Raw genomic sequence first — 17,074 nt, forward strand, 5'->3', positions numbered from 1 at the left:
GATTCTTCAATATGCCCTTATGGCATCTTTATTTTCCTCCTGTTTCCTGGTAGATCTTGTAGGTTGCAAGCCACCCTTCTTTTTAACTATTTTCACTTTCATTTTTTGTGTCATTGGAACATTTTTTCTTCCTTCGTTCTTTTTTTTTTGCCCTGTCTCGTTGCAGCCTACTTTTCTCATGATCTCGAGCCAGTATTTCTATCAGGAGCTACTTTTAGGTACTGTCGTCTCTCTTGTGAATGAAACTTTTTCTTTCGTAGATATTCGGCATACTTTTCTGGATTATTTTCCTTTTGCCGATAGCTTTTCTTCTTGTTATCTTGAAACAAAATCCAATCAGATACGTGACAATATGAAGGGCGTACAATAATGTAGTCCTTTGATAGTACAAGACCTAAGATTAGTATGCATTGAATTTAGGAGAAAATATCATAACTAATTTGAACACAGGTAACAACATCGGATGTGTGCATCGGATGTGGATCTGTATGCAGGATGAACATCCTGAATGTTTTAAAAAAGTCATATGATTTTTATTTGACCTTTGACACCTTTGGACCACCTCTATATTTTCATATAAATGTTACCATAATGTTAATGTCAAGTGACACCACAGCATGGTTCTGTCCAAAAAATTGTGACACTAGCACAATGTCTTTCTAAACAAACATTAAATGTTTGCACTATGATTGTCAAACATTATGTTACCATAGCACTGTTCTGTCTAAAGAATTGTCAAACTAGCACAATATCTGTTAAAAAATGAGATGAGATGCTTGTGAATATGGACGGCAGTACAGTACAGATAAATTATAACCAGGTGTGTATTGCCTTTTCTTAATATTTTTCCCCATTACTTTTTTTTGCAAAGCAATATAATGTACATTGGCTGTTGTCACAAGGATATAAGTAAAAGCTTGCATGTGCGCCATAGGCTCCAAGCTTTCTTATTACATGAAGGTTAAATAAATAATTTCTTAATCAGTTTGCAGCTTATATAGCAATACTGTACAGGTATCAACATTAAGGCACTGCTGATTATAAAACTTTTTTCTGTCATTAATTAAAAATTTTGAAAAAAATAGTACATATCCTTGGAAATAATTGATTATTCATCCCTTTCTCATAGAGTGAAGAATTCCTCAGAATACGGACATCATGCACTCGGCCAGGCCATCCTATATATACATCTGTGTACCTGAAAATAATTATTGTAAATTACAGAATGTAAAAATTAATAAACAATTGGTTAACATAAATTAATGTGTCGATTGCACCAACACACTGCGGAAAGCCATATAGTTGTCGAAATCCGTTAACTGTTTCGGTAAGCCGTTCCCCTTCAGGCCATACAATATATCGCTGCCTCAGATGGATCACTATTGCTCTACAAACAGAATGTACCACGGTACAAACCGTGGACCGAGCAACACCAAACAAATTGGCAACAGTTCTTAAGTCACAGTTGGTTGCAAGTCTATAAATAGTTATTGCAACACTTGTGTTGACAGATTCTTGCCGAACGTGTTATTTTCACGGCAAATATGTGGATCAAGAAGTTCACACAGGTACATAAACGTAGGGCGAGACATACGAAACATTTTCTCGTCATTGCCGGTTCGTGAATCTCTGCAGAACGTCTATTCTCCACCAGTTGTCACTCCGCAAAATCAGTCCTCTTTTAGGCCTGGGTTGGTTGTAATCGGCAACAAATGCCTCGGCGAGAGCAGCAATAACTCATCGTGTCCGGTCCTGAAGCCAGCGCTGATTGCTCAGAGCCTGGTTTTGACGAATCCCTGTCTCCTCCTGTTAAGTATGTTGTTCATACTTAACAGTAAAAACAACAATACAATCCATACCCGATACGTTTTGGCCAGCAGACGACAGAAATTCACGATCGGTAGCAGTTCTGTATTTTCGCGCGGTTGCGGTATTGTTGGTAGAAGCAAAGGTCATGACCCGACATCGCATCCCATAATGCAAGCTGACGCCGGTGATTTCATAAACATCAGCAAGTGACCTTCTAAACTACCCACTGAATTTACAAAGCATGAACAAGGGTTGGTTGTAGGGCTGCAGGCGACTTGCTGGGTTCATACCCGTTAAATGTGAAGGCAGGCTGTGTATGAACACAGTCCTAGTTGCCTTGTGCTTGGTGTGTTTTGAACGTTGTGCAGTGCTTGACTTGTGGATTCTGAAAAAATACAGATGTCACACAAATTTTAAATTAGACGAATTACATAGTCAAAATCCAAAGGTTTAAGGTGCCTGGATACATGAAGTCGACAAAAACCGTGGGTTTCTTTAATGTCTTGTTGTGTGAAAACTATTCATACTGTAGAAACACCTACAAACTATATATTGCTGGTAAGCTTATAAAATGACCAAACCAAATATGCAAACAAAATAGAATTTAATACAACTATACAAGAACTATACACAATGTAAAAGAAGGTATAAAATTGTTCAAAAATATCAACCGAGATTTCAAATTATTGCTTCTCTGTGGAACATAGTTGCCTAATGATAAAGTACATTTTCTGAAAATATAAATAGTAAAGAAAAATTTCTATAATTTGGAAATTGTTGTTTGATCACAAAAAATTTCACTCATACAAAATTCCCAGATTTTTTATCACATTTTCAGTCAAATTTTCTCCTAACCCCCCATTCATAAAATTAGTCATAGAATATCTGCAGCTCATCAAAACAAATATATGCTGAAAATTTGGTCCATTTTGGTTTACAAATACAAAAGTAAGTAGCAATTTTAGTTTAGTTTGGAGAAACAGCCACCTGAAGTTTCTGTTGCATTGTGTCGCATCGTTTTCGTTATTTCAGCTTCTATAAAACCCTACACAATCAATTTTCTTTCCAATATTTGCCCATATTTAGGCATTTATAGTATTACTAATTAGTCTAATCGTTGAATTGTCCTGGACCATAGTCATCCTCGCCTTCCATCTGTGAGCATTCTTCAAAGCTAGGTTGAGACGCTCAAGATCAACAAGTCTGTACCAGTCTTGGCTTTGTCTGTATCATATAAATGACCACTTTCTCTGTGATGGTGATGCTGTCTTCTAATTTCCTTTCAGATGATGTTACATGAAATGCCCCATGTCTTGATAAATTGGTGGGTCAGGCCTGGGGTCATGACTGATGTCATCTGATCTCCCTTCATCAGAGCTACTTGCTTGGCTTAGGGAGCCTATTTTCCACTACACTAGGCCCAGCTAATTCACCATCATTTTCTTCAGCTCTAGGCATTTTATGCCATGGAATTCCCTTGAATCCTGATGACTTGCACTTTCTAGGCATTATTATTATTATTATTATTATTATTATTATTATTATTATTATTATTATTATTATTATTATTGTGAACACACTATAGCTTTCTGAATAGTATTGGCAATAGAGGACAACTGCAGATAGTCTTAGAACATTATAGGAATTATAATCTGGTGAACTTTTATGGGGAATTTGGGAAAAAAATAGGGGCTAGGTTTATCTCTATATGACATAGGCCTTGGCCTTTTTTGACAGTGAAAGTTTAGCACCAACAACAGAAATACGATTATATATTATTGTACTATCATCTTCATCCATCAACAAATACACTGCCAAACCACTTATTTCTTTCAGTATCTTTTGATAAGCTGTATTTGTAACCATTTATTTTGTTTTTTTTTAATTTTATTTTTTGTTTTGTTTTTTTTTTTTTACTTTGTTTCATTAACTAAAATTGACATTTTCAATCTGGGAACTTAAGAGATTTTAATTGCCTTTAACCTGTACAGTATCTTGTTTTTCAGAATTAGCATTGCAGCTTCATAGCTCGCTCCTATGAGCTACAGACCAATTATATTTTCGCTTATATACTTGCATGATGTGTGATATGAAACTGTTAAAGGTAAGGTAAAGGTAAGCTTATTTATGAATCCTGTAGCAAAACACCCTGTTACAATACTAAATATAAGCAAAAAGGATAATACCAATAAAAAGATGACTTGCGTGTCAAAAACACTCGTTAGTTAATTGCCAATCAAAAACAGAATGTAATGTAAGAAGGTCCTGTAACCTGTGAGAGTGAAAGGCCTTCTGGATCATTGCGTCCTGATGAAATGAATGAAAAGGATCTTCGGCATGAGGCTGGTGATTTTGATGTTGATGATGATGGTGGTGATGGTGGCGGTTGTGATGGTGGTGGTGGTTGTGGTGGTGGTTGATATGGTGGAGGTTGTGATGATGATGGTGAAGGTAATGATGATGATGATACTAAACTACATCTGTATTTCAGTATTATTCGCCCAAATTAGACTTTTGTTCAGATATGTATAATTCTATTTCCAAAACCCAAGCTTCACATATTCATTCTCAATATTTCATATCATTTAATTTGGAATTTGATTGTTTATAGTCAGTGTTTGGATGTGGTGGTTATACTGTTTTGTCTCATTGACAGGTTGACAAATTACCTGCCTGCTAGAGGAGACAGACTAACTGTTTTTGCAAACATTTTGGATCTAAGGAAACTAGAAAAAAAAACATTGTTTGAGAAGTTGAAACAAAAAATGCAAAAACCAAGGATGAAATCAAGAGCACTGGATTATGTGAAACTCGAAACATTCTAAAGTTTTGTTACAGGATTACACATAATGATATGTGTGCAGGCAGACCAAAACTAGGCTCTTGTCGAAATTTTTAAATTTTCACTTTTTGTTAGTTTAATAAAGTAGACACAATTACCTTTAAAATGATGTAGAGATTATTAAAATTGATCAGGTATTTTCAGAGTTATGGTCATTTAAAAACATCCATTCAACTAGTGATATTTGGTTAATTTATTGAGAAATTCGCAGTCAAAGATAAACTATTTTAACAGGAAGTTGAAAGCACTGGCAGCTGGTACATACATATTATGTCCTTGACAACGCTGTCTTCTAGATAAGCTATGACCCTCAAACTTGGCCCACATATAGAATACACATTTCTCTATACAATCTGTAAATTTCATAGCTATCCAATACCAATAAAATATTTAATTATGGCTTCAAAGTTACTAATTATTTTCAAAATAAATTTTATGTTCCGCATTTATCTTTATACTTCTGCAAAGCGAAAATTAAAATTAAGTTTTTAAAACATCAAATCGATGGAGAATAATTTTTTATGCAAAAATGACTTGATGTCTAATAGGTACAGTTTCATAATAATAACATATAATACTTATTGGGTTAAAAAATTACCCATTATTTTATGAGATTATTTAAAAAAAAAAAAATTCTTTAAAAAAAAAACGAATTCTCTTTTACTTGTACTATTTTACTTTATTTTCACAGCCAAGTTTAATGTAGGAAAGAATTATAGGTGTTATTATTACTATAAGTAATATTACAGTACTGGGATACATAAAAAAAAAAAAACTGATGAAAATTCATGAGATTACTGTAATTAAATGAAGCAGTAAGATGATTTCACGCTATATCTTGTGCCATAATCTTAACTAGGGTACATTGAAAAATATAACTCATTACGCCATAAATATTACACAATATGTGAGACATTTTAATAGTAAAAAATTTATTATACCGGCCTAGTTTATATGGCACAAAATATAGTAATAGACAATTTCAATAATACATAAAGCACTCAGCTAGATGAATTTTATTTCCAATTTTATTTTAATTTGCAAAATATCTTTATTAAAATTTGTATATTACAATTTACATTGGTAGGCGGTCAAGCAGTCACTAACTCTATTTACAATTTACACACAGAAGGTCTGGACGATGGTAAATTATGGTGCAGGGCACACCAGATCCCGAGTCTCCGGTGTACAAAATTCGCGCACCTCCTTGTGGAGATAGCTTCTTCTGGCATCATCTAAACCCTCTATAGGAATTTTTTCTGGAAAACCATCTGGGCAGTCTCCCCTCAATAGTTTAATTTTAATACTTGGCGAATCTGAAAACTCTTTCACAGACACGGAATCATGATGCTCCGAACTGAATGTGAAGTGGTGGAACGACTTGATGCCGACAAGCCTTTTAAAGTGCGGCTTCAAAAAACTCTCCCAGTCATAGTAATGTACGTACTGTTCTCCAGACTCGCTGCCCACCAAGCAAGCTTTATTAATCCCTTCTTGGGTGCTGTTACAAACAGTTTTTACAATGTCGTCAAGGCACGACACATAGGTTCTTCTGAATTCTCTCTTAAATAATCCAAAACAACCATCGGGCGCAAATTTGGTATGCCCAGCTAGAAGAAATGACACAGTTATTGAAGTGTGCAGGCCGTTATTTATTCTCCAAAGCATGTAGTCCATCATTAGATTGTTTTTGTTTTGGCCACAACAATTGTCACAGTTTATAATCATATGTTTTTCCCCGATTCCGTAATTTTCTAAAAAATGGTGCAGGAGGCTAATAACACTGTTTGGCCCCTTCTTCTTCGAAATAATCTCGTCAGTGAGATAGTTGATCTGAAAGATTAATAATAAAATATTTTCGGGTTAAAATTGATATGTAATAAGGGTACCAAACTGAAAAAAGAAGACATCAATTTATAGGGTAGTTTTTTTTACTATTCCAGTGTACTACAATATTAGTGATACACATACTTTAAATTACACAAGTTGTTAAGAAGAAAGAATCTAATATAAAAACTTTATAATAAAAATAACAATCAGATCACAAGTTGTTGGTTAATTAACCATTTTATTTGGCATCATTTGTTACCTGAAAGAGTAGCGTTTTAAAAATAAAAATATTTGTTTTCACACAAAATAAATGCATATAATATATAAATATAACCATAACATACCTGGCATGGAAACCCCTCAGCCACAATTCCAAATATCTGACATTTGCGGCAAGTTTTGAAAAACACTGGACCAGGCTGCAATGGATTATACGGATAATGGACTTGCTGAGCATAGTCGAAAGAGTAATGGAACTCTATGTCCCTTGAATTTTGCTCAGACTTGGCCAGGCAATCAAAGAATTGACAAACAACATTCAATAAAAATTTGTTTTTTTAACATAATTAAAATAAGCTTTAAGTGAAAGAAAATATGAAAAGCTTACCACTTTTCTTCCTTCTCGGTATTAATCCATTATTATTATACCATGTCTTCAGGTTAGTAAATTTTCCTTTACTTATGAAGAACCAGCGCATTCTGGTACATTTTCTCTTGGCTGGCTTTTGCTTGGCTTGCTCAGTGTTTTCCGAGGTGTTGATCGATGCAGATATAATGCCCAATATCAGAAGGTCCTTCTCAAAGCATGACATCTCATCAATATTCATGCTGAAAAAAATATTATGATGTATTTAAAATTACGCATAAAATACTAAAGGATCTGCAAAGAAATTAAATAATTGGGGGAAAACCAAAGCATAAAACACATCAGTAAATATCCTAAATGTAGTACGACAAGACTGATTAAAATTAGCTAGTAATGTTTATAGATCATAATGCATAGATGAAATAAAAATCACATAAAAATATTTACCCAATCTCCTCGCACTCTAACTTGGTAAACTGTTCGATGCATCGTTGACCATTGAAGAGCTTACAGTGGCAGTGGCACTTTCGCTCCTTTATGTGAACTACCTCTTCTGCAGCTTCTCCAACCATAGCTATTGCATCCAATAATTCATCGGCTTCGTTCTCGTTAACTTCATAATTCATTGGTTCACCGAGAACAGCACGCAAAGCTTCATCATTGTCCGAGTCCATATCCATTGGTTGTGGATCATCATCATCTGAGTGTTCGTCAGAGTCATCACCATCTATGATACTCTCACCAGCAACTGAAGCAGCATCATCAGGATCTAATTTATGAAATTAGGAAAACAAAATTAAATTATTGAAAACTATTAATATTGTCAATGAGGTCTGGCCAATATTTCTAAATCTGAAATACATTATTCTAAAATTATCCTTAAAAATAGGGGACTTTGGGGCCCCTACCTACAGTAAAACTATCTTATCAAAATTTAGCGGCGCCAGAATCGATTTTTGACTGGCTAGCCTAGGATAGCTAGGCCCTGATCTGAGCATAATATGCTTGGTTTATTGGCTAGGGCTACCTAGAACTAGGCCTATTAGTTATAATAATAGCTTGGCCAGGCCTGGGAGCGGTTCTATACGGCGCGCAGCTAGCTCACAAATAACACTCGAGAACCTGAGCCTGGCCCTAAATTCGGCTAGCCTAGGCCCTTCGTCTAGGCTTGCATACTAGAGAACTGGAACAATAATAAAAACAAAGCGCACTGCATTAGCAGTATTTACTTACGAAAGAATAGAAAGAAAAATAATAAGTAGGTAAGTAAGCTGGAAACTAGGTGAAAACAAGCAAACGTTTTACCTAAAAATTGAACTTACCACCAAAATACTCGGTGAGGAAATCGCCCAAGTTTGCGACGCCCGCTAGACCACAATTTTCTGCATCATTCAACAAATCTGCCACATATTTACTACTTGAAGCCATGTTACCAGAATATCAGGTAAATTCAGTAGTAAAATTAATAGAAATTATGTAAAATTAATCGGACAAAAATTTCATAGGCTTTCCTCGACAGCGTGTACTTGCGAATGGAGCTATCCGGAAGTATTTTTTTTCGCTTCGGAGGGTCACGTGACTACTGTAATCCAATCAAATTTGCGGTCTCAATGCTCCGTGGCAACAAGAGGGCTTTGTTTACGGTAGAACCCACTAGAAGAATGCTTGCCATTGGTCCAAATAATAATGCATTTGACCCGGAATAGCTATTTTCAGAATATTTATTTTATGACCTTTCCAACCATACCAAATACTAGGGGATCGACTCGTAAATCACGATGCACAAAAAGAGTAAATAAAACACGAAATACAAGAAAATAAACATCGTTTCCGGACCGTTTTCAGTCAAAACCGAATGAGTGTCTTAGTTTTTGGTAATTTTCTTATATTTATAGTTAGAATTAGATAAAAAGACCAACATTTTTTAAATCTAGAGTAAATTTTCGTTAAGGTTGGCTCAAAATATAAAAATGGTAAAAATACAAGTTTTACACATTCAGAAGCATTTTACAGAAATCCCTATCTGCCGACAAGCGCCTACTTTTGATCTGGCGGTACACATATCATTGGAAGGTGTAGGCAGGCGTCCAATTTCCCACACCTGTGGCCCCACGCTCGAACTTCCATCAACGTATGCTAGTTATCCAGATTTTAGAAAAGAATTGGAAGAATTCCTAGCTAATGAAAAAACTTTGAAGTGGACACACAGATATTTCCATAACTACTGATATCGAAATTATTCCATTATTATCATTATTACTATTATTATTCTGATATTATTAATAAATATGCCAAACGTTATCCATAAATTATCCATGCAATTTGTTTTGGTATATTTAACATTATTGATTGCAATAATCGAATGTTATCAAACATAGTTGCAATATCATTAACTTCTTGTAGAAATAATTCATTGGTTGATGATAATTTGTAAGCTCTATTAAGCATAGTGTCTACAAGATTTCTTTTGTATTTATTGTCTACAATTATTGTCTACACTAAAAAACATTGCAGTGACAAATTGATTTGTTATTAATTCCTGGAAATCAGTGGTAATAAAGACATACATGTATACAATTTCATTGATATAAATCATTGCTTGTTAACACTCAAAAAATAATACTACTGTATACCTGTTATTGGAGACACTGACTCATTCTAATTTAAGTTAACAGTTTAATTATTGTTTGTTGGATTTATAATACAGCAGTACATTTGTATTTGTTTCCTTGTAAAAATGATCAAGAATTATACAAATTAATTTTTAGATTTTCAGTCATGTGATGTTTTTTTCTTTTTAGCATTATCGGTTGGTTAATTTCAAAATTAATTGAGACTTTGTATCATTTTGGTTAAAATTATATGAATTACTATTGTAAAAAAAATTACAAGACGAATACGATAATAAATGAATAATGGTAATTTTCAATAATGTTGAGTTTTTTTAATTCAATAGTAATACATTTACTGTATTATTGATATAAATCACTGCTCTAATATACTGTAGTTGTCTACAGATACATTGTGTGATTTTGTTGAAAAATTAGGTGTTGGTGTTGTGATGAATGGAAAAAGAATTAAAACAAAGTTTAGTAATGTTTTGAATATTGTTGTTTATTCAACTTTGTTTAACAATAATTATTCGTTAGTATTTTCTACAATGATAAACCAGATGGATAAACACAATCTACTACAGCACTTTTCTCACTTTTTTTTTTTCTTTTCTTTTTTTTTTTCTTTTATAATATTGATTCTTAAAGCTACAGTAGGCCCAGAGACAGAGGACAAAACTGTATTGATATGCCACTTACCTGACCATGGATTCAGGTAGAAATTCCTCAATGATTGATTGACAAACAGATGTGATAGATCTGTCTACTTTGGTATTGAGCACCGGAATAGAATACTGAAGTATGACTTCGGGACAAAGTAGACAGATCTATCACTTCAATATTCTATTCCGGTGCTCAATACCATTGTTGGTGTTGAGAGATGTTAGAAATCTATCAAGTCAGTAAGCCTTTACCCATCTCTGTGGAATATAATCATTTTAGATGTGTTTGTCTAGATGATTGTTTGGAATAATTTATACAAAGACAATATTGAAAAGATGACCAATTTTGTTGCATATGCCACACAGTGTACCTTAAGCATTAAAAGTAATTATTGTCAATACACCATTTACCAACCTATAAGTCATATTTAAAAGCAACCATATTGTTGGAGTATATTATAATATGCCAGGTTTTTGAAGGAGTAAATAATTATATCCTTATGCATATTTACCTTCTTTTCAGGTAGCCTCACTTTTTCAAAGTGCTTGGTTGAAATCTTCCTCCGTCTTCGCCCCAGCTAGAACTTTGGTCATCTCTTCAATATTGTATTTGTATTTTCTTTCTCCGTTTTCAGACTTATTACACCATGTAGTAATTGCTTTTATCCTGTGGAAGTCACAAAGGTGTACTTTTGACTAGTTTTCAAGTATTCAACCCGTGTCCTTGGGATGACACTAGCGCTTTTCATGTTTTAGTCTGGCACACAGAGAACTGTACCTCATCATTATAACACTCCCTAAAACATCAACCAAGCTACCCATTGTAGAACAAGATAAAATATTTTGATGAATTTGTTGTATAAAAGGAGATTATATCAAACTGTTTATGAGTTAAAATTGTGGGTTCCAATTGTGGAAAACAGATCGCTTTCCAAATTTCACTGTTCAGTTTCAAATATGTGTATATATACTGTCTCTTATACACATCTAGATGTGGAAAAAGCACCTATTTAAAGGACTTGGTCTTTGTGGTAGTTCATGAGTTAGATCGTCATTCACCAATCTCTTAAGGTGTCTTTTCATCTCACCAACTCTCTGTACTCCATTAAGGACTTGTCTCTTTACCTCTTGAATAATTCTTTTGTCTACTGGTATTCGTACACCTGATCCCTGTTGTAAAATAACGAGTATCATAATAATAATAATAATAACAACAATACCAGTGGTATCAGCCTATCCTATGACTTCATAAATATTCATTTGTGCAGTCAAGCGTGACGAGTCACTGGCGAAGGTCTATCATCAAATGTTAACATGCGATGTATTACGGTGTTCTTCTATAATTATGACTGTACACAGCCGCAATAATATTATAAACAGGAACAACAAATATAAAGATACTGTACTGTTCATATCTACAGTACAAGTATATATTCCACAACAAATCATGTACATACCAGTCCCACAACAGCTAAATTAAGGCATAGTAAAATGGTGTATTCGACTTCCTAACTTCAAATGGACGCTCTCATTAACAACATGTACTCCTACAGTATGGAATCCCTAGTTTCCAACGCGCAACACTCGTTCTTTACCGCACTAAAACATTATACTCTACCATTATACTACAAGGTATGTTATATATGTATGAACCAACAAAGGGCCTCCTATATGAATCTATATTCACCACATGGCTCCCTTAAATTTTTAACAAAATTTACCTACAAGCAGTATAACAATAACACAAGTTCAACAATACAATACAAAGAAATATAATGTTCAAAACGAATGTTTTTTTTTTGTCTAAATGCTCAAATGGTATAAGCAACAAGATCATCTCTTGATCAAACAGGATGCAATAATATCTTCATAATCCATGATTCGCAAACAGTCCAACAATGTTCTATTAAATCAACTTCAGATCAATGCTTTTTTTTTTTTTTTTTTTTTTTTTACATCGCAAACGACAGTCTGTAAGTGCTCCACATATTCTACACTACTTACAGATGTCACCTTCAGCAAGAAACTTCGTATCAAAAGGGCAGCGCTAGGCTCACACCCAATAGAGCACACAAAGGCTCCTTGGCGGGGATAACCCCTATAATTAGGACATCAATTTTTTTTTTTTTTTATATATATATAGGGCGGCGCTAGGCTCACACCCAATAGAGCACACAAAGGCTCCTTGGCGGGGATAACCCCAATTCCCTATTCATCTTCTCCAGTAATAAACACTAACTTGTGTACAGGTCGATCCATTTTTACATTTGATCCAACATACACTTGCACCTTTCGAACAAGACAGTCTTCACTGGGATACGTTGCAATTACTCTAGCAAACGACCGATGATTCCTAGGTGCATTTTCTTCAATAACAAGCACAACGTCGCCTATCTTCATATTTTTACTCTCCTTTGTCCACTTGCTTCTATTCCAAAATTCCTCAAAACATATGGTGAAAGAAACCCTAGAGGGTAAAAAATTGAGCTCACCATAGATAAGACACCTTATTAAACCATGTAGTAATTGCTTTTATCCTGTGGATGTCACAAATGTGTAAATAAACATAACATTAGAATTTAGTCCCAGCCAGTGTCATCACTGGCGGGGGGGGGGGCTAAGTTGTCCAACAAGGGGACTTGAGCTCGTAGGCTTGAGCTAGGAGATGGGGTTCCCCCTCCCAAATGAGATTTTTTTTAAAGAATATCAACCTCTAGATGGCCGAAAATGGCACTCTCAGACTGACAGACATAAAAATAGGCCCACACCAAGCCAACACGTTTTATGGTCTGACTACTTGACAAGCTCTGTTACCCTGCTGGCGCCGCCACTGTCTGGCACACAGAGAACTGTATCTCATCATCGTAAAACTCCCTAAGGCAGGCGTAAGCTAGTCCACGGATTAAAATTCCAAAGTGTTCACACAAACGGCGTTCGTTAAACTAGCAGTAATATAGGCCTATGTGGAGTGGAATAGTTTTCAGTTTTAAATAATGTACGGTACATACTAAAGCCATCAAATATATTGCTAATTTCATCTCTCGTCCATTATGTCATATATTTAATATTGCCTTAACTAAGGGTGTGTTCCCAGACAAGATGAAGTTAGCACGCGCCACCCCTATTTATAAATCGGGCATCAAATCTGACCTTTCTATCGACCAATTTCAATACTATCAATTTTTTCGAAGGCCTTGGACAAGGTAATTGAGTTTCCTCATTTATTTCGATATATGACATGCTTTATGAAAAGCAGTTCGGTTTCAGAAAAGGACGAGACCTTACCTGAGTTTGAAGTGGCGTATCATGGAAAAAACATATACACGAAATTGAAAACAAAATTTCAAAAAGCCTTGGTATTATTTTTAGATTATCCCCATTTGTACCCACTAATATTCTTCGTATTCTTTACTGCTCTTTAATCCTTCCTTATTTGAGCTACTGCAACATTGTTTGGGGCAATACTTATTTATCCAATATTAACATACTTCAAGTTCTCCAAAAAAAAGCTATTAGACTAAACGAGAACTTACCTGAGTTTGAAGTTTGATCTTCATTTCATGAAGTAATGGGAGTCATGGGAGGGTGAGATTATGTGCCTATCCTCACCCTCCCATGCTTCATAATAATATTATTTTCCTCAGGTCGTTCAATCTTAGAATTGCATAAAACCTTTTATCACTCTGTGGCCATCTCTATTTCAAAACTGATCTACGCATGCGCAAGGCTCGAATCTCACCAAAGAGTATAAATAGAACAAGAGAGCAAAGTCCCGTTCGTAAAAACGTCATGCCTGTGTAGGACGCCCACTAACGGTTGTATATTCTTTTTATTACCCCGTGCAGCGCTGTGCAGCGCTGCGCAGCGCGGTAGTAGTACGCCCGCTATAAACTCAGTAAGCAGAAAACAAAAGTACAGTATCTTGTGGAGAACAGATAAACAGACAAACCTACCGTGCGCGGTGGATTACTGGGTAATAAAACACATACAAGCGTTAGTTGGCGTCCTACACTAGCTGCGTAGAGCGTATCGTTTTTTTACGTTCTCAATGAGCGTTGTTGGCTCTCTTGTTCTATTTATACTCTTTGATCTCACATAATCTCTGTCTCTAGCTACCTATGGAATGCCATCGCTGCCTTCGGTAACAGCTTACCATTCGGCGCATTTACATTCGGCCCTTTTACCATTACGTTCGGCTCTTTTACCATTACGTTCGGCTCTTTTACCATCCGGCGCATTAACATTCGGCCCTTTTACCATTACGTTCGGCTCTTTTACCATTCGGCGCATTTTCATTCGGCCCTTTTACCATTACGTTCGGCTCTTTTACCATTCGGCGCATTTTCATTCGGCCCTTTTACCATTCGGCGCATTTACATTCGGCCCTTTTACCATTCGGCGCATTTACATTCGGCGTATTTACATTCGGCGCATTTACAAATAAAATATAACCTTTGACATGGAGTCAAATAAAAAATTTCAACGGCTGTGGGAATGAGCCTATAAGAACTAGAAGAAGAAGTACTAGGCCTAGGTCAAGCACCGGTCTAATGTAACATTTATATATGAATACTAATTCTTCTCTGGATACTTCCAGGCATCGATCCCCAATTGCTCAGTATCCTGTAAAGAGTCATTTATTAAAACCAGAAAAATAATGACAGCAAGACGGGTTCCCTGAGGGACACCTCCAGTTAAGGATATCCACTCAGAATATTTACCACGATACTTAATCCTCTGTCAACGTGCAGTAATGAAATCGATTATCCATTGGACTAAGCATGATGGAGCACCCATATCTAACAATTTTTTCACGACAACAGTGTGATCTACCGTGTCAAATGCCTTCGAGAAGTCCGTCAACGTCAGAACACTGGCGTTGGCGGATCCTCTCAGAGGCACTGACTAACGAGTGGTATACCTCAGTCAAGCAATGTGTGGTAGATATACCTCTCTGGTTTCCAAACTGCCTTCTATCAAGTAAAGGTTCAATACATTTAAGGATGACATTTGAAATTTTGCCTTCAGCAACTTTGGCCAGGGTAGGGGTCAAAGAAATAGGTCTATTGTCAGATCCATTAAAACAACAAGGCTCCTGGCATTGATGGTATCTGTGGGAATGCTCAGGCGCGTAACATGGGTCTATACGCACATTCTCGAATAACCTTAGGGGGTAGGTTATCAGGCCCTCCAGCCTTTTTAACATTGATTTTACGAAGGTCTTCAAAAATCTCCCAGGTTTGGAAGGTAGGTGGTGGAACAAAACTAGGGATATAAGCAGGCAAGGCTTCAAGGTTAATTGGCTCCTGGGATTGGGAGAAACTGGCTATAAAGGTGTTAATAGATGGTGTTAATATAAAAGAAATTAATGTAAATAAATACGAATCACAGCATCTGGTAATTAAATTCAAGAAATTCAATTTACCATAAACAAAAAATAACAACCCTATTTTATAATGGAACAGTCCAAACCTGTATCACATTAATGCCGAACTGGTCGTCACCATTTTGTAATATGGTAAAAACAATTCCTTAATATAAAATAAGTTGATTATTATCTTGAGGTATTAAAGCTGGGACCTTTGCTTTCAGGGTGAATGCTTCACCACCTTGCCATGGTGGGGGGCAGATTCCATAATTACAGCGTGTAGTACGTCTATGTGAATTGTGAACTACTACCTAATTTACAATGTACTACTGGATATTCTTCAGATACATTATACAAAGATATAGTCAGTGACAGCAAAAATGCTCGTTTTACCTGTTCTTCAGGTGGTATGGATACTGTTGATGGAGGACTAGGTCTAATAAAATAGAAGTGTTCAGTAAAAATATTTAATAAACAATTTTAAAATAACGCTTAATGATTAAAGATACTACTTTTTTCTTTAAACAAGCCAAATCAAACAAATCTACTGTATTAGGCCTAATGTTAGAAAGGACATGGATTTCTATTGTTGGTTTGGGTTAAATCCGAGCACTAGGAAATCAGAATCTGTTCTTACAATAACAATGCAATACTGAGACTTTATTTAATATGAATTCAAATATATTTATATATACTTATATATATATATATATATATTTATATATTTTTATATACTTTATAGATATTTTTTTTAAACCAAGTCCCTTTCAGGGCTCTGTAGAGACTCAATATTAACAAATAATTATGTATAGATTGAAGTATGAATATTTATATCAATCATATTGATTTCATTCATTCATGTCATTTATAAATGTCAAAAATACAAAATAGAAAATATATTTCATTGTTACCTGCTACTTGCACAGCTTGCCAAATGTTTCTTTAAAACACAGAATGAAATGTTATTTTGGCATTTAGGACACTTCTGTGTCAATCCAGAGTCATCATCAGTTTCCTAAAAGAGTAAACAATTAAAAATGATGTATTAATAATCATTTATAAACTGTCATTTATATTTTATCTATTAGAACTTTCTTAAGGATGTGTTTCAAATTCACACAAAACTCGAGCGCCTTTGAATATTATTTAATGGATACTTGACGATTGATTGATTGATAACTGATCATATTATGCCTCTTTACCCTTTCTGAATCCATGTTTAGTGCATGTTGAATTGCGCCAGTAGGCTAGATTCGACTTAAATGAAATTACACACACGGTAGTCTACAGTTATAACGTTTATTCAGCAAGAACCAAACACATGTAAATATCGACCAACAATGGCTGACTCCGGTGCCCCGGGAG

The 17,074-nt window shown here is 35.1% G+C and overlaps 2 protein-coding genes across 2 annotated transcripts; both read right to left on the reverse strand.

Moving 5' to 3' along the window:
• Positions 1-5,665: 5,665 nt before the first annotated feature.
• On the reverse strand, positions 5,666-6,995 carry LOC117114589. Its single transcript, XM_033258276.1, has 2 exons — positions 6,826-6,995; positions 5,666-6,484 (listed from the first exon to the last, which is right to left on the reverse strand). The coding sequence occupies exon 2, from the start codon at positions 6,377-6,379 to the stop codon at positions 5,801-5,803; it is 579 nt and encodes a 192-aa protein (XP_033114167.1). The 5' UTR covers positions 6,380-6,484; positions 6,826-6,995; the 3' UTR covers positions 5,666-5,800.
• Positions 6,996-7,059: 64 nt separating this feature from the next.
• On the reverse strand, positions 7,060-9,113 carry LOC117114596. Its single transcript, XM_033258284.1, has 3 exons — positions 8,390-9,113; positions 7,515-7,836; positions 7,060-7,309 (listed from the first exon to the last, which is right to left on the reverse strand). Exons 1-3 carry the CDS (start codon positions 8,493-8,495, stop codon positions 7,060-7,062), a joined length of 678 nt encoding a protein of 225 aa, XP_033114175.1. The 5' UTR covers positions 8,496-9,113.
• Between the last annotated feature and the right edge of the window lie 7,961 nt (positions 9,114-17,074).

Source organism: Anneissia japonica, unplaced genomic scaffold (assembly GCF_011630105.1).
Source record: "Anneissia japonica isolate Jap-2015-1 unplaced genomic scaffold, ASM1163010v1 scaffold287836_len1076198_cov165, whole genome shotgun sequence".
NCBI classification, from domain to species: Eukaryota; Metazoa; Echinodermata; class Crinoidea; order Comatulida; family Comatulidae; genus Anneissia; species Anneissia japonica.

Bases quoted from the DNA above. Each gene is read 5' to 3' on its own strand.
- LOC117114589 (XM_033258276.1), bottom strand. From the start codon at position 6,379: ATGATTATAAACTGTGACAATTGTTGTGGCCAAAACAAAAACAATCTA.
- LOC117114596 (XM_033258284.1), bottom strand. From the start codon at position 8,495: ATGGCTTCAAGTAGTAAATATGTGGCAGATTTGTTGAATGATGCAGAA. The intron at 7,837-8,389 runs GTAAGTTCAATT...TTCATAAATTAG, and splicing joins CCTCACCGAGTATTTTGGTG to ATCCTGATGATGCTGCTTCA. The intron at 7,310-7,514 runs GTAAATATTTTT...TATTTTTTTCAG, and splicing joins TTAGAGTGCGAGGAGATTGG to CATGAATATTGATGAGATGT.